The sequence below is a fragment of the Amphiura filiformis genome, chromosome 4 (assembly GCF_039555335.1).
Source record: "Amphiura filiformis chromosome 4, Afil_fr2py, whole genome shotgun sequence".
NCBI lineage: Eukaryota > Metazoa > Echinodermata > Ophiuroidea > Amphilepidida > Amphiuridae > Amphiura > Amphiura filiformis.
In genome coordinates this window covers 31,341,436-31,367,739 of record NC_092631.1, presented here as the reverse complement: position 1 = coordinate 31,367,739, position 26,304 = coordinate 31,341,436, and the positions used below count along the sequence as shown (strand labels likewise).

At 35.8% G+C, this 26,304-nt stretch overlaps 1 protein-coding gene across 1 annotated transcript; it reads left to right on the top strand.

The window, feature by feature from the left end:
* The first annotated feature begins 3,720 nt into the window (after nucleotides 1-3,720).
* LOC140150109 (nose resistant to fluoxetine protein 6-like) lies at nucleotides 3,721-20,078 on the top strand. Its single transcript, XM_072172112.1, has 13 exons — nucleotides 3,721-3,724; nucleotides 6,578-6,741; nucleotides 7,152-7,230; nucleotides 7,883-7,976; nucleotides 8,106-8,497; nucleotides 10,874-10,967; nucleotides 12,133-12,406; nucleotides 15,154-15,233; nucleotides 15,947-16,057; nucleotides 16,514-16,670; nucleotides 18,173-18,359; nucleotides 18,872-19,014; nucleotides 19,917-20,078. Exons 1-13 carry the CDS (start codon nucleotides 3,721-3,723, stop codon nucleotides 20,076-20,078), a joined length of 1,941 nt encoding a protein of 646 aa, XP_072028213.1.
* Nucleotides 20,079-26,304: the final 6,226 nt, after the last annotated feature.

The window sequence follows — 26,304 nt, the reverse complement described above, 5'->3', positions numbered from 1 at the left end:
GTTTGAAATGATCCCAGCAAACACAAACACGTTTTAAAAACGTTTTAAATAAGTTAAATTTTGGGTTTTGCTTTATGTAAAATGTCGGGTTATATAAAGGTCATGAAAACGTTTTAAAACGTTTTGTATGAAAACACACTACAACAATATTTTTAAAATCTTTTCAAAATAAACTATTTTTGCAAACATTTTTGCCAAATATTTTGTCAACACTTATTCCATTATGTTAAATTATTTGCACCCAGCAAACACAGAAATGTTCTCAAATTTTTTTTTTCAAAACGTTTAAATAACATTTAAATGTTGGATTATATAAAGGTCATGAAAACGTTTTTAAAACGTTATTGCAAATATTTTGGGCAAACATTTTTTGCAAAATATTTTTCAACCCAAAAATAACATTCTGTTTAAAATGTATCAAGTTTTCAAAAATGTTTTTGGAATGCTATTAAAATATATAATATATATATATTTATATAACCCAATATTTAAAAATAAATAAATAAATTTCGGTATTTATATAGCGCCTTACCACAGATCACGGAGTGTTCAAAGCGCTGTAATTTCGCTGCCATGGTGAATCATCACAATCAGATCGTATCAACTAGGCATTGTGCAGCCGGAATAGCGCAAACCTATTTAAACGTTTTCTGTAAAACATTTTGTGTTTGCTGGGTGGTAGGTTATCAAAAAATGTTTTTTAATGCTATGAAAACGTTTTATACCCTTTATATACCCTTTATATAACCCGACATTTAAATGTTTTCTGACAACCTTTAGTAAACTTTTGCAAATGATGTCGAAAACGTTTTGTGTTGCTGGGATTATGGATTGTTTTGAAAAAAATCACATGATTAATTCTACTGCCTAGATTGGGTAATTTTACTAATGTCGGAAACACCCTACAATTTGTTTACCCTGTTAACGGAAAGAAAAAAATCATGGCTTCTGAAGCTTTGCTTGCCAACAGTTAAGACAATGTACCATAACGTTTTGGTTTCAAATGTTAACAAAAATTGACTAAAATTAGTTTAAGAAAAAATGAAAGATACATAAATGTATGCGTTTGTCTTGATTTGTGAATTATCGGGCCATGAGATGACCCAACGTGAATTTTGAGAGCATTTTGATCCAAAGTTTGTTTTGATTGCATTGAATATGTAGGTCACTGCAAATGATACCTTCTATTTACAAACAACCTGACACTAATTTGTCTGTTTCTTTTTACCGCAGAGCTACTGGTTTATCGCAAATATGGTTGCATCCTACGCATGCGCATATGTTTTATCACTATTGGTAGAAGGACCTACAGTTGGTGTAGAGAAGGCTTTTCTCCGAAGACCGAAACGTGATTAGAAAGAAAGAGATGTCAGTGGAAAAGACTAAAGCTCTATACAATCGAAGAACGTGGACAATATTATTATAGAACGGAATATTAATATGTTTTGTAAACGGTTTACCAACATAATGATAAAAATAATATTAAGATAAAAGATACTTGTATATGTTATCCTTCAAGTTAAAAACATAATGCGCGGTTGTTAGACTCCGTTAGTTAGTTTGATGAATAACGAATATTGGCGAGGTTGTATATGGATCTCCAGAATATACTAAGACTGACTTCTTGATCAGAGTTGTAGAGTACTTGTTTAAAGAGTGTTGGGAACAATAGTAATTCCATGCATTTTGAAATGCAGCTAAAAGCCGTGTATTTCAGACAAAATAAGGCATTTTACATGAATCTGTAATTTATATACTGACAGTATATAAATTAGCTACATGAACTTCAATACTGTTGTTTTCAATACTAAATGATAATTTGAATGACTTATCCTTCACTTTTAAGCAATTTATAAACATTTTTTTTTTAACACTTGCGCTGGGATCACTGAATGGGACTTTTTAAAGTCCCATTCAGTGATCCCAACGCAAGATGTACAATGTTTCTGGTTAAAGTGCACATTATGGGGATTTTATTCATTTCAAGAATAGAAATTAGGGAAATAACCATTATATTACATATTCATACACTCCTATTCAAAGTAACCAATCAGAAAACTGGTTAGAAAAGTATAATGACACTCCGTGTACTACGCAGTGTTTTTGTTCGCGTCGCATAGGATTGATTCATTTTTTTCGTGCGGGTTGATGCATTTACTGACCGATCGTTTTTTACGGCAGGGGGGGGGGGGGGGCGGGGGTTTTTCAAAAAAAATTCGGCATTAAAATTCGTGGTTCCCCCTCGCGTCCGCTCAAAATTTTGGGATTCCCCCTTGTTTTCCCGAATTACTACATTTAAAACTTAACAATCCCCCCTCCTGGATCAACGAAAAATTTTGCATTACATCCTCAAGACCCCCCAAACAATGCTGGTTCCCCCCTCCAAATGCCCATTCCCCCTCTCGTAAATAACGATAGCTCCCTTATATTTGGTTGTATTTTCCAACATTTGTACTGATAATTTTTTTTCAAAAATTAGCAAAAATCACGTTTTTTTCTCGTGTATGAAAAAGGTTAAAAAACACACAACACTTGTTGAGAGTGATTAGTGTAATAATGCACTTAGATGCTGTTGCGTCTAATACAGTAGCCCCGAAGGGGGAAATCAAATTAGTTCAACTAAAAGGTCTCTTTAAACCCCAATGTTGGCCGTAAGACGTATGGTCAAATCACATAATATTAAAAACGCCCATGAACATGATGGAGTAATCAAAAAAACATTAATACCTTGATAGCCTTGATGATTGCATAAGATATCAATAAAATAAAGCTTGAATTGTTTATAGATAAGGTGACCAAACATCTGAGTATATAACATACGCATACTTTTCCAATCAGTTCACATTCACAACCAGTTTTTATCAAGGTGGAGGCAACGATGGCTCTTAAAATTTTACTCGTGGTGATGTTATCCATAGCTGTGTTCGCTGAGAACAAAAATCATGGCCATGAAGGAGAAATACCCCGAAAGCGTACACCAGACTTTGCGAATGGGAAATATATTAACCATGCTGATATTCTCACTAGTTTTAATTATGATAAAATTGATAGTGAATTGCGCAGAGAGCTTGTGGGTAAAAGACAAAATGATATCCGCGATTGGTTGCTCGTCAAATCCAGGGAATACAAAGAAGGCAAAGTAGTAAAAGAACGGGTAGATGGAATGGCCAGAAACACCTTTGGGGAATATTTCACTGCAATGTTATAATGACGTCACAAGATTTTTTGCTGACTTTGAAGCGGCTCAAGTGTACGCTCTGAAAAGTAAGTATTAGTTTGTTTTAAATATTGATTAATGTTCCATACAATTAATAATAATAATATGTACAATTATGAAACCTAGCCAACGATTTTTTAAATTGAAAACCACAGTATAGATATTCTGGAACTACGTACACTGTTAGAAATGTTTCCTTAAAAACCCGGGTTTTACATTTTTTAACAGGCAGATAACAGATTTTATTATTACCTTTCAAAGGAAGTGTCCGGCATTCACAACATAATTCCTTATATGTTAGAAAAATAATTATCAAGCACAAATAACATGGTTTTATTTAAAACAAACTCATATTGACCATAAAAATGAATAAAAATCAGCCGGCTCTCAACACGCGATATTAAAAATACTGGGACGTCATTGCACTCGACAATCTCGGCGCCCGGGAATTTTAAATATCGCGTGTTGAAAGACGGCTGTTTTAATTCGTTTTTATGGTCAATATGGGTTTGTTTAAAAAATAACCATGTGATTCGAGCTTGGTAATTAATTTACTGACATATTGGCATTATGTTGTGATTGCCGGAGTCATCCTTAACACTTTAAAAACTAAATTTACGAATATTTTCGATAAATCAGTGTTTCGGTTTTTATCCATTTTTGGAGGCATATTTAATTCAAAAAAGAAATTCTTGTAATATATCTGTGAAATTCCAGTTAAAATAAACCGGCAATTTACTGATAAATAATACGCAAACTGCAAAAAGAAAAAACAAAAACAAAAAAAAGAAATATAGTAGTAATTATTTTGATATGTGATACAGCACATCAAAAGAGGAGACTTTGTGACAAAGTGCTTTTCAAGATTAAAATAAACAGCAAAAATAAGGAAATAACAAGAATTTGGGATGTTTTTCACTTATAAAATATGAATGCCTTCAAGTTAGCTCAATCGTTAAGGCGTTCGACTATGGTGCGAGAGGTTGCGGGTTCTCGTGTAAAATACTAATATTGAGTTTGCTTGAAATTCCCCTCGACAAGGAACATTCTGAAAAGGCGCTTTATAAATGTTGTAGTATGTAGTAGGTACTGCTAATTGTCTCGTTGTAACCCGTACAAAATTCGGTGAGCTTATCCTGGCTGCGAAGGTCTATTGTGGAATGTCTAGAGTGTGCGCTTCTTAGCTGCAAGTCCCTGTGTTGTTGTTTATTGGTTTTGTTGTTTAATGGTTTTGTTGTTTAATGATTTTGTTGTTTAATGGTTTTGTTGTTTAATGGTTTTGTTGTTTGATGGTTTTGTTGTTTAATGGTTTTGTTGTTTAATGGTTTTGTTGTTTAATGGTTTTGTTGTTTAATGGTTTTGTTGTTTAATGGTTTTGTTGTTTACTGGTTTTGTTGTTTAATGGTTTATGGAATCAGGAATGATGTAGGGCCGTATTGGTCAGCGACAACCTGTAAAGTGTGCTGAGGTTAACGTCTAGGCGTTGTATTTGTGCGTAGCGCACTACAAATCACTGCGCTTTTCTTCTTTTTTTATTATCTAATATTAGCAAATGAGGTGTCATTTTAAACCCTGCAAAATATGCTTTCAAAGCAGAAATAATGACTTCACGTACGTCAACGTCCCCCTTTCGATGTGTTTCATCATATATGTAGCAGAATCTGAAAATATCTTCAATTGTTTTGTCTAGTGCTGGACCTTGGAAGAAAGGGATACATTTCTTCCAAGGTTGGACTATCGCTCAATGCTATACTTTTGCACTTAAAGTTTGGATCCAAAGCGGATTCAAAGATTACGAGTGCTCCAGATTTATTGAAACTAAACAGATAAAAATGTACATACACAACGTGACTAGTTCATGATGTTTATAACCTGACGTCAGTGATAAAACTTATGATGTAAGACTACTATAAAATCAAGGTTAAAGTATTAATGCAGGCTCGTAAAGTCTTAAATAGTCCGAGATTTCTGCGTCCCCTGCTGCGTGTGATTTTCCGACAGACGTAGTTACGATTTTCCGTCCAAAGACTGGTTTGTCTGTTGTTTCAGCTCGACGTACTTTTTCTCAGCGGAAAATATTTATTTAGCAAATCTAAAGCTGCCTGACCAACAATAGTTTGTGAGGGTCTATAGCAACTTTACCTTCTGTTCGGTCCATCAGGGGCGTGCGTACGTCTAAATACGAAGAATGTCCTTCTGATATCAAATAATTTAGATTTTTTTAAAATTAGCGATATAATACAAATTTTATGACAAATTATTGAAATTTGATATTTCTTTAAATTTTTGATATACAACAGTCCTCGAAGTAAACTTTATAAATCTAATGATATGTATGTAGCCTCTGGTATGTAGCTAACGATCAATTGAAGTTACTGAAGATTGATCGTCGGCTTTTCATCTCAGCTACAGACACTTTATTTCATCAGATTTATAAAGTTTACTTCGAGGACTGTTAAATATCAAAAATATGAATTTTTAACCATTTGCCATAAAATGTGTATTATATCGTGAGTTTTGATTTGATATCATCTTTGTATTCAGAATGCAATTCGATATGTCTGATGTGCTCTGATATCCCACAAAAAAATAAATAAATAAAAACTAACACGAATATTCTACGTTGAATAAAAACTAAATTTTGAACTGGGCCTTGTGGCAATACCGAAGTTTCTTTGTCCAAAATGTTTGGTTATATTTTGGCTTTTGGTTTAGGTAAAAACGTTTTAATAACATTAAAATGTCGGGTTATATAAATGTCATAATAACGTTTTAAAACGTTTTGTATGAAAACACACTACAACAACATTTTTAAATGTTTTCAAGAAATGTTGTTGTAAACTATTTTTGCAAACATTTTTGCCAAATATTGTGTCAATACTTAAATAACATTATGTTATTGAGCCCAGCAAACACAGAAATGTTCTTAAAATGCTTTTTTTAAAAACCTTTTAATAATATTTAAATGTCGGGTTGTATAAAGGTCATGAAAATGTTTTTAAAACATTATTGAAAATATTTTGGGCAAACATTTTTCGCAAAATATTTATTAGAATGTTTTGTATCAAGTTTTCAAGAATGTTTTTGGAATGTTATTAAAACGTTTTTATACCCTTTATATAACCCAACATTTAAACGTTTTCTGTAAAACATTTTTGTTTGCTGAGCAGTAGATTATCAAAAAATGTTTTTTAAGGTTATGAAAATGTTTTATACTCTTAATATACCCTTTATATAACCCGACATTTAAACGTTTTCTGACAACCTTTTTATAACCTTTTGCGAATGATGTCGAAAACGTTTTGTGTTTGCTGGGTTGCAATCTTACTGTTTTGATTTGATATTTTTTCACGATCATAGTGTGGGCTTCATGGGGTGACGTAACAGCTTGGTTTAAGGCCTTGTTTACTGGGAATGCTAAATCACCAGGAGCCTATGAATTATGTACTGGACTTACCAAAGAAGACGACGCACTCCCATTTGATGTTCAATATTGTATGATGCAGTCACAAGCCATCGGATTCGTTAGTATTTATTATAATTATTATAATCGTTTAGATGAAGATGCTTCTGCTCCCGATGCTGATGCTGCTGCTGATGAAGACGAAGATGATGCTGATGCTGACGAAGATGATGTTGATGATAATGTTGATGACGAGGTAGATGACTTATGATGTCGATACTGTTGCTTATAATGGTGTTGATGTTGAAGATGACAATGACGATACATGTAGTGCTTATTGCTCATGCTTTTTGTGGGGTAATGGCGATTATGACGATGAAGAAGAATCAATACTAATAATGATGATTGTAGTGTTTTAATTTCTACAATTTTGTATACAGTTTGTGAGTACTGATAATGAGTAGTTTTGAGTAAAAAATATATTCTTGTGTTCTTGTTTACTAAAATGTTATAAATCATATTTTATTGTAGGTTCTCATATTCTCAGCTGTTGGTAGCTGTTGGCCGGCGAGTTGTTCAGCCGAAGATTTAACAACAGCTCATAAAACTTGTAAGTTAATCAATTACCAAAATTATTAACGTTTGCGGGGGGCATGGTGACTTAGCGGTATGAGCTCTGATTCATAATCGGTGGGTTGTAGGTTCGCGGAGGTAATGCTATCGTTTTGAGCCCTTAGACAAGGCCCTTACCCTCAATTGACTCGCTCCACCTGGGTGTATGGGTACCGACTTATACTGGGAAGTTAAACAGACTGTGGGATGAGTGGCGGAATTATTCACTGACAGTGGCGGCGCTACCGTACGGGGGGCGCAAGAGGGGCGCAAGGGGGGAATTTTCCCCCTTCTTGCCATCCTCCAGTTTGCCCCCACCAAACTTTTGAGCCCAAACCACCAAAATTACGTAAGTTTCCACTTTCCCCCGAAAAAAAATTCCTGGTGCCGCCACTGTTCACAGATGAGTCTGGCCCAAGTCACTTCGAAGTAGAGATGGGCACGCCGCGCCGGTCTGAAAAATATAGGTCACTACTGTACACCTCATTACACTTTAGATGCCATAAAGTTTCTTTGATTGCTGTGTTGGTTTAGATACCTAAACATGATTAAGGTACCAACTCCAAAATTCGTGCGATCAAGGTTGATATATCGTTATTGGATAATAGGAAAAGACTACCTTGTGATCTGTTCATTATTAACGTTTACAGACCTTGGAGTCGGAGAAGACGCTGATACGGGCGCTGATATTGCCTACGACTGTTTCGAAGATGTTCCATGGAGTGGCGGCGCTATTGCAACTTTGTAAGTCAATGTGATCCCATGTTTTGTATAAAGGTTTGTATATAGCCTACATAATTATGTTTTCGTATGTGTTCGGTAATATTTTGTGAGTTTATTTTATACCATGTCATATTTTTTATTGTCTTATAGATGTGTATTGTCCTTCTTTGCACTCATTGTTTTAATTGGAACTGTCTATCACGTGACCTCTCATGACCACGTGACTTCTGTTTTAGAGGAACTTAAAAGAGGCAAGTTTAAAGCCCAAACTACTGAGAACAGTTATGAACAAACAGTGCATGATGAGGCTCTTACTGGTGCGAAAACGGAATATGAGAGTGCCTTTTCTACTGATGCAACGACTGAGAAATGCATTGGGGCCGGCGAAAGTGATATTCGCTCTCCGCTTGATGACCAGCCACCTGCGTATGAGGAGCCTAAAACATCTGCTGATGCTAACGGGACGATGTCTAATGGAACTACCAAACTGGTGATTGAAGAAGACAGCCATGGAAACAGGAAAGTGGAAGGCCATAAATTAGGCAAGTATTACCCAGGAGCATCACATCGTTGTGAATTAAGAATACAGACCTATATAATATAGATAATAATATGTATTTTGTTGTTATTGTTGTTATCATTGTTGTTGATGTTAAGATATTCGACAATGTCCTGGTTTGTCTAAAAAGTAAAGATCTATAAAGAAAGCTACGATAAGGATAATGAACTGAGTGCAATGCATTAGTCAAGATAATCGCACGCGCCGTGGAGTTATTGCATGTAGCTCGAGAGCCGATAGGCTCGAGAGCTAAATGCAATAACTCCATGGCAAGTGCAATTATCTTGACGAATGCATTTGCACGAGTACATTATCCGTCATATACTTTGAGTGTATTAAAACAATAGGCAATTATTAATTGCTGCATTCATTATATTAGTTTGAATATTAGGGAAAATATCTTAAATTTTAAAAACATCGTCAGGCCATTGACCAGGTAGCATTTAACTGGTCAAGAAAATCAATCAAATATTACACGGGAGAAGAATACATAACGATGAATAGAAACGGGCACTAGAAGTATATTTTACGGTAAAGTGCTTGCTAAATCACAAAGATGTGTTTTTGCTTGATCGATTGATATATATATTTGCTTATATTTATCAACTTATTTATTTATTTATTTATTTATTTATTTATTTATTTATTTATTTATTTATTTATTTATTTATTTATTTATTTATTACACATCAAAGTTATCAACAACAACAAAACTGCTGTGAGAAAGAGCTCAATCCCGAAGTAGGGAAGCCGTGAAACACATAGCGAAACGGGCACTAGAAGTATATTTTACGGTAAAGTGCTTGCTAAATCACAAAGATGTGTTTTTGCTTGATCGATTGATATATATATTTGCTTATATTTATCAACTTATTTATTTATTTATTTATTTATTTATTTATTTATTTATTTATTTATTTATTACACATCAAAGTTATCAACAACAACAAAACTGCTGTGAGAAAGAGCTCAATCCCGAAGTAGGACATTATTCGGCTAATAAACGGGAAGTCGTGAAACACATAGCGAATCAGAAACTACTGTGTTAATATTATGTGTAATTATTATTTTTTATTTATTTATTTATTTATTTATTTATTTATTTATTTATTTATTTATTTATTTATTTATTTATTTATTTATTTATTTATTTATTTATTTATTTATTTATATATTTATTGTTTCGTACATTTCATAACATCCCTTCCATTTCAAATTATTGTTCCTAGATTTGGAATCCTTTCCAAAACACGATATCTTTAAACCGCCGTGTAGCCATTGAGTCCTATGATTGGGTTATTATATTGGCGGGTTTATGTTTATTACCTTTATTGATTCTAATGTTAGCTTACATCAAGGTTAATTTTCTAGTGCCCCACTGGTACCGCTGAACCAGTGATCAGAAAAACACGGATGCGACCAAAATATAAAAAATAAAAAATAAAACCGTTCATGGCTGGAGACAAGAATTTTCACAATGTTTCAATCAAATATCTTTAATATATTTGTATACCATGTTCTTTCTGACAGCTATCACGGACCGACTTTTAATGTCATTCTCGATCTTTCACAACACCGAAAAGATATTCTCCACGGGATCGTCATCTTCGATGTTAGGTTCTCTTAACGGTATTCGAGTGCTTAGTATGTGGTGGGTGATTTTGGGTCATTCTGTTTCATTCCCATTTGGATATCGTTATGGTAAGAATATTGCGTATTTTGTTAACCGAGTATAACCGACGCTGGTAGACAGATTGTGACTAAATGGGAGATTAACAAAATGAAAAATGTGTGAAAAATCTGAAGAGAATAATAACTATGACCGCAACAGAGTGCCGAATAGCAGTTTATTATAAACAATCCCTATATAACGAACGTGAAGCGCTTCAGGCGATTCGGTTAGCGCGGGTGGCGATGGCTCTTTTGTATTATTTGATTCTGTCAACAGAGGGCGATGTTATATATATTTTTAGTGACGGTAGATTTTAAAAACCTCACAAAAAGTAACGCAGTCGTTAGAAATACACCTAAAGCCCCAGAACTATTAATCGTACAGGAAATTCATAATTTGTTAATATTATTTTCAAAAATTTACATGTAACCTTCTTATGGGATCGACACCCGGGTATATAGGTCTTTTCTTAGCCTGGATTGAGCAGTTTGTTTGGGCCTGTACAAACAAACAAACAAACAAACAAACAAACAAACAAACAAACAAACAAACAAACAAACACATTTCAAATAATGATTTTAAATTATCAAACGTAATGTTTTGATTTTAAGGAGTGGAAACAAAAACCTTCTTAATAGACCTATTCAATTGTGTGTACGTGTATGTGTGTGCACATTTTGTTTTCAGATAATCCTGTCTATCTATTTGATGTTAATGAGAAAACAGCATTTTTGGCAGTTAACAATGCTACCTTCTCTGTCGACACGTTCTTTTTGTTGAGGTACGTACATGAACTATGCTAATTATTGAATCACAATGTCTCCATCCACCTTTCATCTTTTGACCCACTCTCCTTGTCTATATATCTCTCTCATAAGTTGGAATTCATACACCCTATGTGGAAGACGCCCATTCAGGCAAACCCTTTGAAATTCACACGCCCCTGTGTGGAAGATGAAGGTTATGTCTGTCATAGTGGTAGACTATGCCATAGTCGAATTTTGATGAATAAAAATATGTTATTATTAATCATGAAGAACACATTCCGTTTAACTAAAAAAATTAAAGTGGTCAATAGTAAAATGGTCATAAAGAGTTTATATAATTAGTGACAGTAAAAGTAAAGTATACGTTGGCCCATGTTATTGAATGCAACACATCTTGCATAATTATAATGGCTCACTTCAATACTGATTTTGGAATCTACCAGTTTATTGATCGCGAAAGCCCGAGTAAAAAACACTTGGGAAACTAACAAACAGATGGAGTAAGGTGACTGAAAATATCAGATGTGAAAATCTATCAATTGCACACAAATTAATACAAATCAGAGTTTTATGCTTAAATGTAATAGCCAGAGTATTTAAAATGGGCAAGAGGACTACGGAGAAGTCTACCATAGCGGGTGTATGGATTTCAACTGAAATAGCCCTTTACACGAATGAGATTTTTACAGCATCACCGTGTGCTAAACATGACACTTATGCTTGACCTATTAGACAGACCAAACCATGACATAATCTTTTATTCACAAATGCGGCATTTGTTTTTTCTAATTCGTTGTTCAAACGCTAAAAAATCATTTTCCTTGCTGATATTGGGTCAGCCCAGTAAAACGATACGGAGACTTAGCAGTATCCAGCGATACACAACCTATTCTATACGTTTCTTCCCAGCATGCCTTCTAATCTGAGTTATATCTCCACGTTGCTCCAGTTTCTAGAAAAATATATTTCCTTATTTTAATATCTTGAATTATCTTGAGTGTGTGAGGCATCGTTTTGCAGGCGGTGGTAGTGTGTGAAAATCGAAGTTAAATCAGGATCGTTTAAAAGAAATATTGCAGGATGCGACATCAGCAGTCCTCTTATCAATGTATTTTAGCAACTTAAAACAATAAGATCGAAAATAAGACACTGATAATCTCAGCTTTTTTGACATTTCAGTGGTTTTCTAGTGACCTATCTGACGCTCAAAGAGCTAAAGAAGACGTCTGGCCGTGTCAACTGGTTTCTTTTTTATTTCCATCGTTTCTGGCGCATAACGCCCTTGTACATGGTATGCCTGGCAATATGGGCTACATTGAGTCCGTATCTCGGCAAAGGTGGAGCAAAAGACGATTTTTATGATGGTGCAAATTATTGGTGTGAGAAATACTGGTGGACGAATCTTCTTTATATCAGCAATCTCTATCCATTCCCAGGCAACATAAACGAGCAGGTTAGTTTATTGTATATGTGCCATGTAAGATAACATGTTAGCGATACGCAAATCACGATTTGGTGTCTCAAAGTATAAACACGTGTAGTTTGTACCAAAGTACAGCATTAAAAACAACAAGCGACCTTCATTCAAAGTTGCAAAAACTTTTCCAAAATATCTCTTGCGTATAGACATAAGTTTATAATACGGTAAAGGCTGCATTGTCGTAATGAAATGCAATCGTTAGGACGCCGTATACGCCGTAGGATCTCGGTAAAGTTGTCGTCCTCAAGTTACCATGGTAACTAACGATGTGAATCGCTTTTATTAAAGCCATAATGTTAGATCTTTTAAAACCTGGTATGTTGGCATATTTGTAATGTTTACACATGTCCCAACTAACACCTTATTGGATTCAAACCAATTCACACCTAATTGGATTCAGCCTAATTCATTGTATTTCTAGGAAAACAGATGAAGGTTGAATCAGAGAAAATAAAGGTAGAGAAGCGACACTCCGTACAATTAACGTGCAGACGGCCTATACCGATGTGAGGACAGAAAATGTGACTCTCCTGCTAGTCTCGGGCGCGGGCCAGACTGTATGCGGTATGAACAAAAACATAATTAACTGGTTGTGTAGGAGACTAGCAGGAGAGTCACATTTTTCTGTCCTCTGCTGTCCTCCGGAGTGTCGCGGTCCTGGTTGAATTAAAGTCATAATTATGAAAATTAGAAAACCACTAAGCGGCTAAGATATTAAAGGAAGTCTCCGGCAATCAAAACATTATTCCTTATATGTTAGAAAAATAATTATCAAGCACGAATCACATGGTTTTATTTAAAACAAACTCATAGTGACCATAAAAACGAATAAAAACATCCGTTTCTCACACGCGATATTCAAAATTCCCGGGCGCCGAGTGCAATGACGTCACAGTAATACAATGAAGGCTGACGACAATTGAACACAAATAACCATTACGACATTGCACTTAGACAATTTCGGCGCGGGAATTTTGAATATCGCGTTTTTTATTCGTTTTTATGGTCAAAATGAGTTTGTTTTAAATAAAACAATGTGATTCGTGCTTGATAATTATTTTTTCTAACATATAAGGCATAATGTTATGATTGCCGGAGTCCCCCTTTAAGTGAGTTTGTCTTTCATTTTACCTTAGTTAGCTTAAAATGAGCAGAAAACTTTAGTCAATAGTTTCAGATTATTATCTTTGAGCTGCTCCTAGTTATCAGAGTCACTTGAAAAAGAAAACAAATACAAAAAAACAAACAAACAAAACCTCAAACAAGCAAACAATAATACAGTTTTTGGCTAATTACTGACTGGCTTCGAACTTGCTGTTCTTTGCTTCTCCTATGCAATCACCGCGTTCATTCCTGTATGTTATTTGCAAGCTATTCTGCCTTGCCAACTGGCAGCTGGGTATGAATCCTGTTGTATATACTTAGTAGCGACGACACGGGGAAATGGGTGGGGGATGCTCTAGTCAGAGATCTTTCCCTCAGTTATGTGCACTAATTATGCGGAAATTTAATGAATTTTGACACACCTGAAATTTATTTGCATACATGCACCCACAGAAAAAATCCTGGTGAATTTGTATTTGGTCCTTTCCAACGCGGTGGTGGACGGTCTCTTCCTCTTGGTTGTGTTAAATCCTAATGACTGGATTTGGTAATCTGTTGCCAGCCATCCTGACAACATGGCCAAACCACTTGAGACGTCGCACCTGTTGTTGTCATATTAAGATGGGCACAAATCTTTACATTTCTCATCATTTCTCTCAATGATACATGCCCCAAGTATGGAGTGATGACACATCATCACAAAGACTCCCAGTTTGTGCTTTATAGTAGATCGTGTGAGGGTCCAAGACTCTCTCTACTCCATATGTTGCAATTGCTAGTATGCGGGCATTATTCGCCATCGAAGTGACGTAATAACTCGGATTATCTACCATAGCAATGGGGTAAAACAATTTTTAAAATACCGCGCTGCACTTGTACGTTCACGCGATACCTCTGCATTGAACAATATTAAGCAGCTCCTGTAAGATTAATATAATTGAAAGGAGCGGTATTGTATCCAATCTATGATTGCAAACATACACAGGTGATGAATACAACCTGCTTGTAGTGCAGCGCGATACATTCAAACATTATTTTACCCCATTGCTATGGTAGTTAATCCGATTATTACGTCACTTCGACAGCGAATAGATCATGGTCTTCAAAACTCTTGTCAGGTTGTGGTTCATATCTTCCTTCACACAAAGGAACATTGCTCCCCAACAAACTGGTGAACTTTTTTGACTGTTGCATCAATTACACTAAACAATTGAAATAAACGATTATAATAAACAAGTGCAATAAACAATAAGCCCAATCGCCATTGTGACTTCCGGTTTTTGAGAGCACTTTTAGGACACTTTGACCTCTGACATATCGGGGAAATTTCTCTAATTATTATTTATTTATCTATTATTGTAAAAATGTTATCATTAAAAATATTTAAATAATTAATTTATACAACAAATATATTATTTTGATTTGTTTTTATTCTAGTAAAACTTTTTAAAATTATTTTTGTATGCACAAAAACCAATATTTCTGATAGGTCAAAGGACAAAGTGTCCTAAAAATGCAAAAACTGTCCCACAATGCATTGCAAACTTCTAATGCCGATTTGGCTTATTGCAATTGTTCTATTCAATAATCACGTGATGTTTTTTTACTTTTTACAGTGTATGGGATGGAGTTGGTACCTTTCAAACGACATGCAGTTTTATATCATTAGTCCATTTATTGTCTATTGCTTGTACAAGTAAGTACTACTGTTACGAGTCGTACTGACTCAAGGCCAAAATCACCTTTTACCCCAATTCACACGAATGCACAACACAAATACACTGTGTGATTAAGCCAACAAAATCTAAGTCTTTAATTGAAAGTAAAATATGATTGGCACAATATATGACAACAAATGCACATACAAAATAATCAGACGATCACAAGTTTAACTACTCAGTACTTAACCAACAGTCTTCTTCTTGATGATTATCTTGTTATTACAATGTTCTTGACGGCTGGTATATATCCTGTTGTTCACTTGTTCTGCAAAAATCACTGTTCAGCGATGTCTGTTGTACACTTGCATTTATATACCCTTGCTTATAAAATCCTCGCAGAGAAATGGTGCTAATTTCTCCAAACACTTAACTCCTTGCGCAGTTCTCCAAACACTTATCTCCTTGCGCAGATCTCCAAACACTTAACTCCTCAAGGAAACAGGCTTCTTTAACACTGCTTTAATGTACCTTTTTTGAAGCACAACTATATCAACACGTATAGAGTTTACAATCTCTCATGTTATTCTGCAAACTCACGCGTCCAGCTTTTTATACACCAGAAAACCTAAAATATATTAATAGACCATTCTGTCATTCACTTCAATCAGACGGACCAGCCAGTGTATACTATAACTTATTTGAAAGTAATTTATTCAATAATAATAATAATTATTATGTTCATATTTAGATCCAGGAAATGGGGAGTTAGTTTACTTGCCTTGCTGTGTGGTGTATCATTTGGTTCTACGGCTTACGTATGCTGGTATTGGGGACTTCCAGCTTATGGATCTAATAACGGGTAAGTTGCGGACTATAATAATTTGTAGATAGTACCGTTGACTTCAGTTTAAAAGAGCTCCAGAGGCATTAATGCAATGATAAAAATCAATGCAAAAATTAATATGTAATTGCTTTGTTCCATACTTACTTACATACTTACTTACTTACATTGCTCACCTACTTACTTTTAAGGAACTTACTTAATAACTTACTTACTCTCCTACTCGCTCGCTCGCTCGTTCGCTCACTCTTAATAACTTACTTACTCTTCTACTTACTCTCCTCACTCACTCACTCACTCACTCTCACCCCCTCTCCCTCACTCACTCACTCACTCACTCTCACTCACTCACTCACTCACTCACTCACTCACTCACTCACTCACTCACTCACTCACTCACTCACTCACTCACTCACTCACTCACTCACCACTCACTCACTCACTCACTCCTCCACTCACTCACCTTATCAATAGGTATTACAACAATCGTACAACTACTACTCCCGGAATTGACCAAACCGATGACTTCATTTACGGCAAACCGTATGTCCGTATTCAGACGTATCTTGTTGGTATGATGCTGGGATATATCATATACAAGATGAATGGTAAACCGTATAAGCTGAACAAGGTAATGATTGGTTTTGAAATGCTAATTAAGCCACCACTTTTAAATTTAAACATCAACAAGGATCGCATGTCAAGCACGATAGATCATGTGATAAAAACCATATTTGTGGTAACATTTGAAGAAAAAAAAGAATTGATGATGATGGGGTAAAGAGTGGGGTTTTCTCATCTAACTGGACCCTCGTAGCTCAGGGTTAGGCTTGTAAATGAACATATAACATAAATGGTCAGGATAAATTTGTGAATATTCTCAATCATCCAGGTAGATGAACATGTATTAAATCTGTTCATCATGACTTACTATTTTTGATAGCATCAGTGTCGCGTCTCTCCCAAGACGCATTATTAGACTGACTGATCAGATGATGAACTATTGACCTGTGACACACTTGATGACGTTCTGAAAGGGGATTTATCGGCAATTTCCGGGTCGCTTAAAGCAAGCGGTTACCGAGTGACGTATGGGATCAAGTGTCAGAGTTCACGACTCGAGGTCAACTTGATCAACACCGGAAGTCGAAAGTAAGACAACAAAAGTACGAACGTTTGGTTTCTGTCAAATCCCGTGCGGATAGAGATAAAAATTGGCGCGATACGGATGGATTAGACCAGGATTCGCTAGCTAAGGGACGCTAGGCTCTTTCTGCAATAAACAAAGTAATATTGTTTATGCCATCCAGTTTAAAGAGTCTGACTGTGAGTATAATAGGGGAGACTAAAACAACCCTTGCACAAACGCATGTATCAGCAGCGTAGACCAGTTCTACAGGTTTGAATGACTCTGCGATTTACACGCACCTCAATTTGGCAATCATTCATTTGAGGATAAGGATGTGCTAGTGCTCGATACAGAACATAAGTGGTTTGAAAGAGGGGTCAAGGAACCTTCGCACAAGAGAGGAGGGGGACTTCGGCACAACCTTTCACGGACCTACGACTCAGCAATCAGGAAGATACCCTTGCGACTATCCTGTGACGTCATACCATCAAGTGTGTCACAGGTCAATAGTTCATCCACCTGATCAGTCAGACTGATGATGCGTCTTGGATGAGACGCGATACTGTCGCTATCAAAAATAGTAAGTCTATATGATCAGACTTAATACTCATTTGATTATAAATGATAAGGGTTCAAGAAAAGATCCATGAGTAACACTAAAAGTATTACAATAATTCCAACATTTTGAAATACTAATTTTTAACTTCAAGTCGACAAGGAAAGGATTATATAATCGGTGCACCCTGACCAGAGAGATTTAAACCTGGTACCTTACGAACTCGGAACTATAATTATGGTAACACTGGTATCATGCACATGCAATCCCTGAGGTACTAAAGGTTCAGTCCTGGTCATGGATGATATCTCTTACCTCCTTAATATGTCATATACGATAAACGGGGTAATTTTGTTGAGAATTCGAAGGTGCCTTCAATTTTATAAGAATGATTATGATGATATTATCTCAGGATTGTTAGCTATTGTTATGTTGTATTTTCATCCAGTTTTTGAACATCTTGGGCTGGGCTGTATCAGCGGCTCTAGCATGTACCGTAATCTACGGACTTGGGGCTGCCAATGCTGGACCACAGACACCTCAATGGCTAGCCATCTGCTACAACTGCCTCAGTAGATTTACATATGCAATTGCCGTATCTTGGGTTATGTTTGCGTGTATAACTGGCAACGGTGGTAGGTTGATAACCAAATATATAGCATAATTATCTTCACCATCATCATCATCATTATTGTAAACCCTATGCTTGGTGACAGTGTCTTAATGCTTGAGTGGCGTAGCGTGGGTCATCATATTTGGGGACTCCGACCATGACTGGGGGCACCGTGTCTGATGGGGGGGGGGGGGGGGGGGGGGGGCACAAGCTGTTTTTCAGCAATTTTCCCATGGGAATGTCTACGTTTGCCCCGTGCCCCTTTGACCGTTGCTACGCTGCTGATGCTTCTGACTCTTTCAGCTAGCCCATTGGGTGTATTTTGTTCGTTTCCTTTTGTATGTATTGTGTAATATTTATCTTGCTTTTTGATTTATTAGCCGAATTTGTAAAATAAAAACAAATAAAACAAATTATTATCATCATCGTAATCACCATAAGCATCATAATAATCGCCTTTGTCATCATCTTAATCTTCATGTTCACCGTCATGATTTGAAATTAATACAGAATCCATGTTTATAATTCATACAGGATACATCAACAGTTTCTTATCGTGGAATTTCTGGTCTCCTTTAGCCAAACTCAATTTCGCTGCGTACTTGGTACATCCAATAATCATCTACCAGGTTATCTTGACCAAGAAAGCCCTATTGCATTTCACTTACGTGGAAATGGTCAGTATTGTTTCAAAGAGTAAACTATGTAAACCACCAGATTGAATTTTGCTGCGTACTTGGTACATCCAATAATCATCTTCCAGGTTATCTTGACCAAGAAAGCCCTATTGCATTTCACTTGAGGAAACTTTGTTAATGTTAAAACAATATTGTAACATTGCTATAAAAATAGATTTATATCTAACAAATCAGACAAAATGAAGAAAATCGTTATTTAATTCCAGAGACGATGTCGCCAATGTGTGTCACTCCATTGGTCTTGGCCGAGCTCGGCCGGGCTTTTTCGTTCGTCTTAATGTGTTAATATGAAAATCATGTACGCATTTGAATAATATTTTGATCGTATGAATTAAATGAGTCCGATTCTCAGATTTGTGAAAATCATTGAGGTCGCCTTCTTCAGCAAATTACAATATTGCTTTGATGTAGATATTTAGCTTCTGAATAAAAATACAGTGTACATTGGGGTCAACAATTATTTAAGTTAATACATTCTCAAAACGTTCTTGAATATTGTCTTTTATACCATATATTTCATCAAATGTCAATTTGATTTAATCAAATGTCAAAATTTCCAATTGATCGTCGGCTTTCCATCCCAGCTACATACACTTTAAGTACATGTGTTAAGATTTATAAAGTTAATTTCGTGGACTGTCAAATATCAAAAATATCAATTTTTAATAATTTACCATAAAATATGTATTAGATCGTAAATTTAAAAAAAAAAAATCAAAAATTATTTGATATCAGAAGGATATTCGCCGTATTCAGAATGCAATTCGATATGTCTGCTCTGCTCTCAGGCCCCACAAAATACTCTTAACACAATGTACTTTTCCAAATCTTAAACTGAAATCAGTAGTACTAACGATGTTTTTTTTCTATTTTTTTTTCAGAGCTACTGGTTCATTGCAAATATGGTTGCATCCTACGCATGCGCATATATTTTATCACTATTAGTAGAAGGACCTACAGTTGGTATAGAAAAGGCTTTTCTCGGTAGACCGTCACGTGACTCACGTGATAAGAAAGAAAGAGATGTCAGTTCAAAAGATTAAATTTTGATAAAATATCAAAAGAGACGTGTTTTCACAACACTGGTTAATTCAAACAACAAATGTTTAAATAATGACACATTTTCCTGAAAAGGCTTTCATTAACCGTAATTTTGTTAAACTGCGATTTTTTACTTTTCAAGAAATTAATTATTTAATCGGAAAACTTGGATGCGGATTGTTACTTTGAGGGTCAGTCGCCTAAAGTACAATAAACACGACAAATGGTACGATATATCTGGCGATTTTACTTCCTAAACGAGTAGAGAATTGGCTACTAGTGGGTCTTTTCAAGTTTTTATAAACAATGAATTTGGTTTCTGGTTTTACGTTTGATTTACATGTACCATTTATGTCCAGTGTCGGCGCAACGGAGTGGGTTGGGAGGTTGGGAGGGTCAGAACCAAAATATGTGCAAAATTAATGTTTTGATTTGATTTGTGTCCACCCCCCAGATTTCATTTCCCCGCCCATTCTCCCCCTCACCCAGTAAACACAAAACGTTTTCGACAACATTTGCAAAAGATTAGAAAAGGTTGCCAGAAAATTTATTAGGAACAAAAAAATGTTTTACTATGATAATGTTGACAATTGTTGTGCGTTTTCATACAAAACGTTTTAATACCTCATAACCTCAAACGTTTTTACCAAAACCATGACCCAAAATATAACCAGTGTTTGCTGGGGAGAAACCAAAACCCATAAACGTATGGTTTTCAGAATTGGGTGATCAATTCTGGTCATATTTTCAATGACTAAGTTATAATAGTGGTCAAATCCGTCCAGAAACTAGAGTAAGTCCCGTTAACATAGCACAACAAACATAACAAACAGGGTTACTATTCATCAAAGTGATTAAAAAGTATTTGGAATAAGGGAAATATTTTTTCATTTGCAACATAGACTTTGAGAAAGCCTTTGACAGAGTTTGACACATTATAGCTGATAGTATTGTATGGCCTTCTGTGGATTTCTCACCAAGTACATCAAATGTCTGAAAGCTCTTTATCATGTTTATGGAGAATCTACGAGCGCAGTAAGAGTACACCATTCCCAGTCTGGTTCAAACTAAAGTCGGAGTATGGCAGTGATGCATAATATCACCCTAACCCCATCATTCTAGAGGCCATCATGCGTTACCAGTTCCATGACACTGACACAACCATAATGGATCGGTAATAAATAATCTCTGATTAGCTGTCAACATTGCGCTAATCATGCTAATTGCAGAATCATAAATAAGATCACCTGCAGAATGTCGTTTTTCAGACAGATTCACAGGTGAGATCAGCATCTCAAAGACCCAGGTCCAGGTGATTGGGCGCAGCCCATTAGAAATAAACATCAAATTTGCCGATCAAGTCCTTGAACAAGTACATTCATTCACATATCTGGTCGATGTAACGCACGCAGACGCACCGGAACACGAAAACAAGCTAATCGTCTATTTTCCATGGTTATTTCATGAGGAATGTCAGTCAATCATTGCCACTCAACCTTACAAGAAGGTCGGTGATTTTACTTTGCAGCAATAAAACTACAGAATAAAACTGCAATTTTTCAAGTTTTACCGTTGTTCATCAGGGTTTATTTAAACACCGATGCGTCCGCGTCGTCTGCGTAGTTTACTTCGCCTGGGCAGCTTCCCTTTCAACAACAAAAACAAGCTAAACATCAATTAATTCACATGATTATTTGATGAGGAATGCCCGGTTTAGTCCTTGTCACTCAACATTACAAGAAGATCGATGATTGTTTTGTTGATATCAGCAATAGAATAACATAATAAAACGGCGATGTTTAACCGCTTCCTCAAAAATAATGAAATCGACATGTAGTGCACACACAGTCCAGGCATGGCAAATTTTACGCGCTAACGCGTTCACGTATACGCCATATAAGTGTGGATTCATGATGGACAACGGTTGGCTCCTGTACAAAGGTATATGAAAAGTAATTCAATAATCACTGTTTTGTCATCCAAGGATATTGCTCGTCTCCAAAGGCTTCAAAAGAGTCACGGTGCAGCCTGTGTAGTTTCCCGGTTCTAAGCGAGAAGCGGCCAGTTCATTTACATGATGACCTCCATGTGCCTGCCTGCTTGTGATATAACCAATTTCAAGATCCTTCTGTATGTGTATAGGACTCTAAATGGTGTGTTCTTTCTACAAAAGTCTATTCCTCCTGATCCCTCTACTTTTCATAATTTATGCACCAGCGCAGATGTGGTATTTAAAGAGTAAACAAGTAAACACGTGCTGTGATTGGTTAACGCTACGAGTTTGTTTTGCTGACATTGAGAGATAATGTGTTCGCCTTGAACCAATTTGATACATTGACTAGTTCATTGATCAATGTATTGATGAGTGTGGCAACGTTTGGATGTGAAAGAAAATGTTTGCGTCACCAGCAAATAGAATAAATGAGAAGTGTTTGGATGAGGAAGAAATATCATTAACATATTGAAGATGGAGCAAGAGACCCAGGATTGAGCCATGAGGAACACTACATGAGACAGGGAGACGATACGATCAGAAAAGTGGGGATTAAAGGGAGTTAATTGATGTCTAGCAGAGAGATAGCTGGAAAGGAGGTCTATGGCAGTGCCACGGATACCATAGTGGCTCAATGTGGTAAGAAGAATATCGTGGTTGATGGTATCGAAAGCTTTAGAGATCCAAGAAGATGCCAATAGTGTAAAACTTATACACCAGCGACGAGGAGATATTGTTATAAATATCTAGAAGAGCGAAATCAGTGGAATGCCAAAGCGAAAGCCATATTAGAAAGCCATATTAGAAAAACAAGGAAGAAGGGAACTGGTACGGTAGTTGGAGAACGCGTGAGGTTCGTCTTTCTTGAAGATATGAATGACTTTCGCAATCTTAAGTGCCTAAGAGAATACACCGGAAGAGAGAGACAAATTGAAGATATAGCATCTTGAGCATGTTAAGGAAAATGTTTGAGACTTTATGAGAGGATGTGTTTCGCAGATTAATATTTAAATCACCAGAGATAGAGGAAGGTAAATAGACAAATACCAAAATGCCAAATAACATCTTTAGTCCAACAAACTATTTAATGTATGCTGATGTTGCTACACTAAATAGTTAAATCAGTGCCACATGCAACTTCATTTGAATAACTTCCAAAAGAAAATATTATAATTCGTGCTCGGTTCTCTAACATATGCACATTAATTATCTCTCAATACAAAGTCCAATTTTAAAAATGATTGAGGTGCAGCCAATGTAAATAATTTTATAACACACTTACCAAAATATTTTTGGAATGAGTTTTTACAAGTCTGCGCATAAACTCACGTTTGAAATCCCTTTCATGAAATAGTCCCTTTAAAGTTGTGATATAACTTCTTCAAAATAACAATATCTAAATATTTGATTCTCCCGTCAAACTTGAACATAATTAACATTCATAATAATTACCCACCTGGTTTTTATTTACATTATAGATGACCTATGATGTCACATGTTTACATTCAGACCGCCCTCTGTTGTTTCATGCCCGGCATGGCAAAATAACACAGGAGTGTCTATGGCAGACCACATAAATCTCTTCAAAACTCAACTTTTAAAAACATTTGAAGTTTTGTATGATATTATGTATATAGCTTGATGCATTTGTAAACAAGTTTGATAACATTTTTAGTATTATTTGCTTTGAAATCAAAGAAAATGAATAAAATTCAACTTCTTCCATGTAAGTTATAGTGTTTTTTGCCTGGCAGTTTTGATCTCACACCAAATGTAAACACATGTCAACTCATCTATTCTACAGCCTGTCTCAAAAAATTGTGCAAGTGAAAAGCGCCCTCTTTGGCAATTAGAAAATACCGTTGTGACATGATGATTACATCAACGTCAAGGGCGTAGTCTTAGCTCTCAAATGCCGTTTGTTCTGTTCAATTTGCTTGTTTTAATCTCGAGATATGTTTAGTTAACGACGAAAGGGTAAAATCACAATTGTGCCACTTTTACTAGGGAAGAGGGCTTTACATGTAAATCAGTGATAGCATCAAGTTTATCAAGAGTTCATTAGTGAAATCAAAAGAATGCATCAATTACACAATTTGTTTTACTGTTTTAACTGTTTTATCATGATGCAGGAATAATAATTCCCTTTTCCCACTTAAAACAGATTAAAAGATAAATAAATATTTCACATTCTACTCTAAAATTAAATACATGTGCATGTCAATGATTTTATCATGGTAAATACTGTTCTCTTAGTCACTTAAAGACAAACAAACATTGCACACTTAAAGGTTAATGAACGCGTATAACTTGTTGGGAGAGAAATTAGACAAAATAATGCACGCGCGCTGATGTTGATGCATCTAATGCACGAGCCCCGAAAGGGGGAGTGCATTAGACGCATCAACATCAGCTAACATTCATTTACATGTAACAGCTCTCTTCGCTAGTCAAAGTGGTACAATTGTGATTTTACCCTTTCGTTAATAAATAAACATATCTCGAAATTAAAACATGCACATTGAACAGAACAAACGACATTTGAGAGCTAAGACTACGCCCTTGACGTTGATGTAAACATCATGTCACAACGGTATTTTCTAATTACCAAAGAGGGCGCTTTTCACTTGCACAATTTTTTTTGAGACAGGCTGTACAATGATAATTTCCATACCCGCCAAATAATAACCAACTCATCCAAACAATTCAATGTAGAAGTGACGTAAGTCTACCACAGCAATAGATCAATACAATTTTTGATTAGATCGCCCTGCACTACAACGTTCACGCGGTACCTTTGCATTGAAACATAGATGTCAAAAAAATGCTACACTCGCACCAGTAAAATTAGTATCTTTGATTGCAGACATACACAGGTGATGAGTGCAACCTGCTTGTAGTGCAGGGCAATATATTCAAAAATTGTATTCATCTATTCCTATGGCAGTTAATTCGATTATTACGCTACTTCTACAGCGAATAACTTTTTAATTTTCCACGCCCAAAGTTCCCAAGCTCTGTTGTTTAAAAATTTGATAACTTTTTGGCAAGGAACACTTGTTTTGATACTGAATTAATACATTATAAACACATTGCAAAATTATTAAGATACAAAATACTTTAACTTACGTCGGAAATCAATTCAAGCTGACTTGTAAAAGAGTAGATAACTTCACACACATCTCCAGTCAAGAGTCTGGTTCTGATGACATGGCACCTTGAAAGTTTTGCTCTTTGCCTTTAAAACACATGGAAAGCGCATGCTACTTTTCTCCATCAGTAGCCCCAATCCCCAGGTCCATATAAATATACCTGCAAGCTCCCGCACTTTGCTTGGTCACACCCATGTATTTTGAAGTTAACCCATATGGACCTCACCACAGTCCATCTGCCTCCCTCGATGGTAGGAATGCAAGTAATCCATACACACGTAAGTCAGTTAGATCAGAAAAACATTCTTGTGTGATGCGATGAAGCAAATAAAATCACCTGTCCAAATGCATTGTTAACCAGATTCTAACCCAGGGCCTTTCAGGACCAGTCTCACCCCAAACAGTGTGGCAAATAAATGTCTTTTTCCAAGACTTATTTTTAAAAGTATAGCAGCCTATATACCGCCAAAATATATACATTTTTAAGACTATGGATAGCCAATGCTACAAAAATCTTATGATTATCAACACATGAACAATTTGGTATATTGCAATCTGCCGTGACAACATCCAAAGCATTTCTCATCATTACCTTAGGTCATTGGTTGATCATACTAGGCTCAATTTCCCAAAACACATCGTTCAACAAGTGACATACATAGCCTTTTCAGTTTTTGGATCTCGGCTGTGGGACATGCTCCTTCTCTCAATCAGAGAAGCAGTTTCTCTTTATTTTATTGTTTTCAAAAAACTGTTAAAACCACACCTTTCCTCTCTTTCCTTCCATTTTGTATTTATGTTTGTTTCTATTTCTGGCTTGGCAGTAGCTTGTAAAGCAGGGGCGTAGCAAGCGGGTGAACAGGGTGAACGTAGACCCCCTCGGGTCCATGGATAAAGACTGGTAATGTAGACTATATAACATTAAAAATCAACCCAATGGGAGCGGTCACTGGATATTTGTGCTCAATATTATGAGTAGGTTTCTATATACTGCTGCATAGGCTATGTGTGCAATCAGTCTGGCATCGATTTATAGAGGAAGATCAATAGGTTTTTGGCACCGAGTATTTGAAAAAAAAAAAA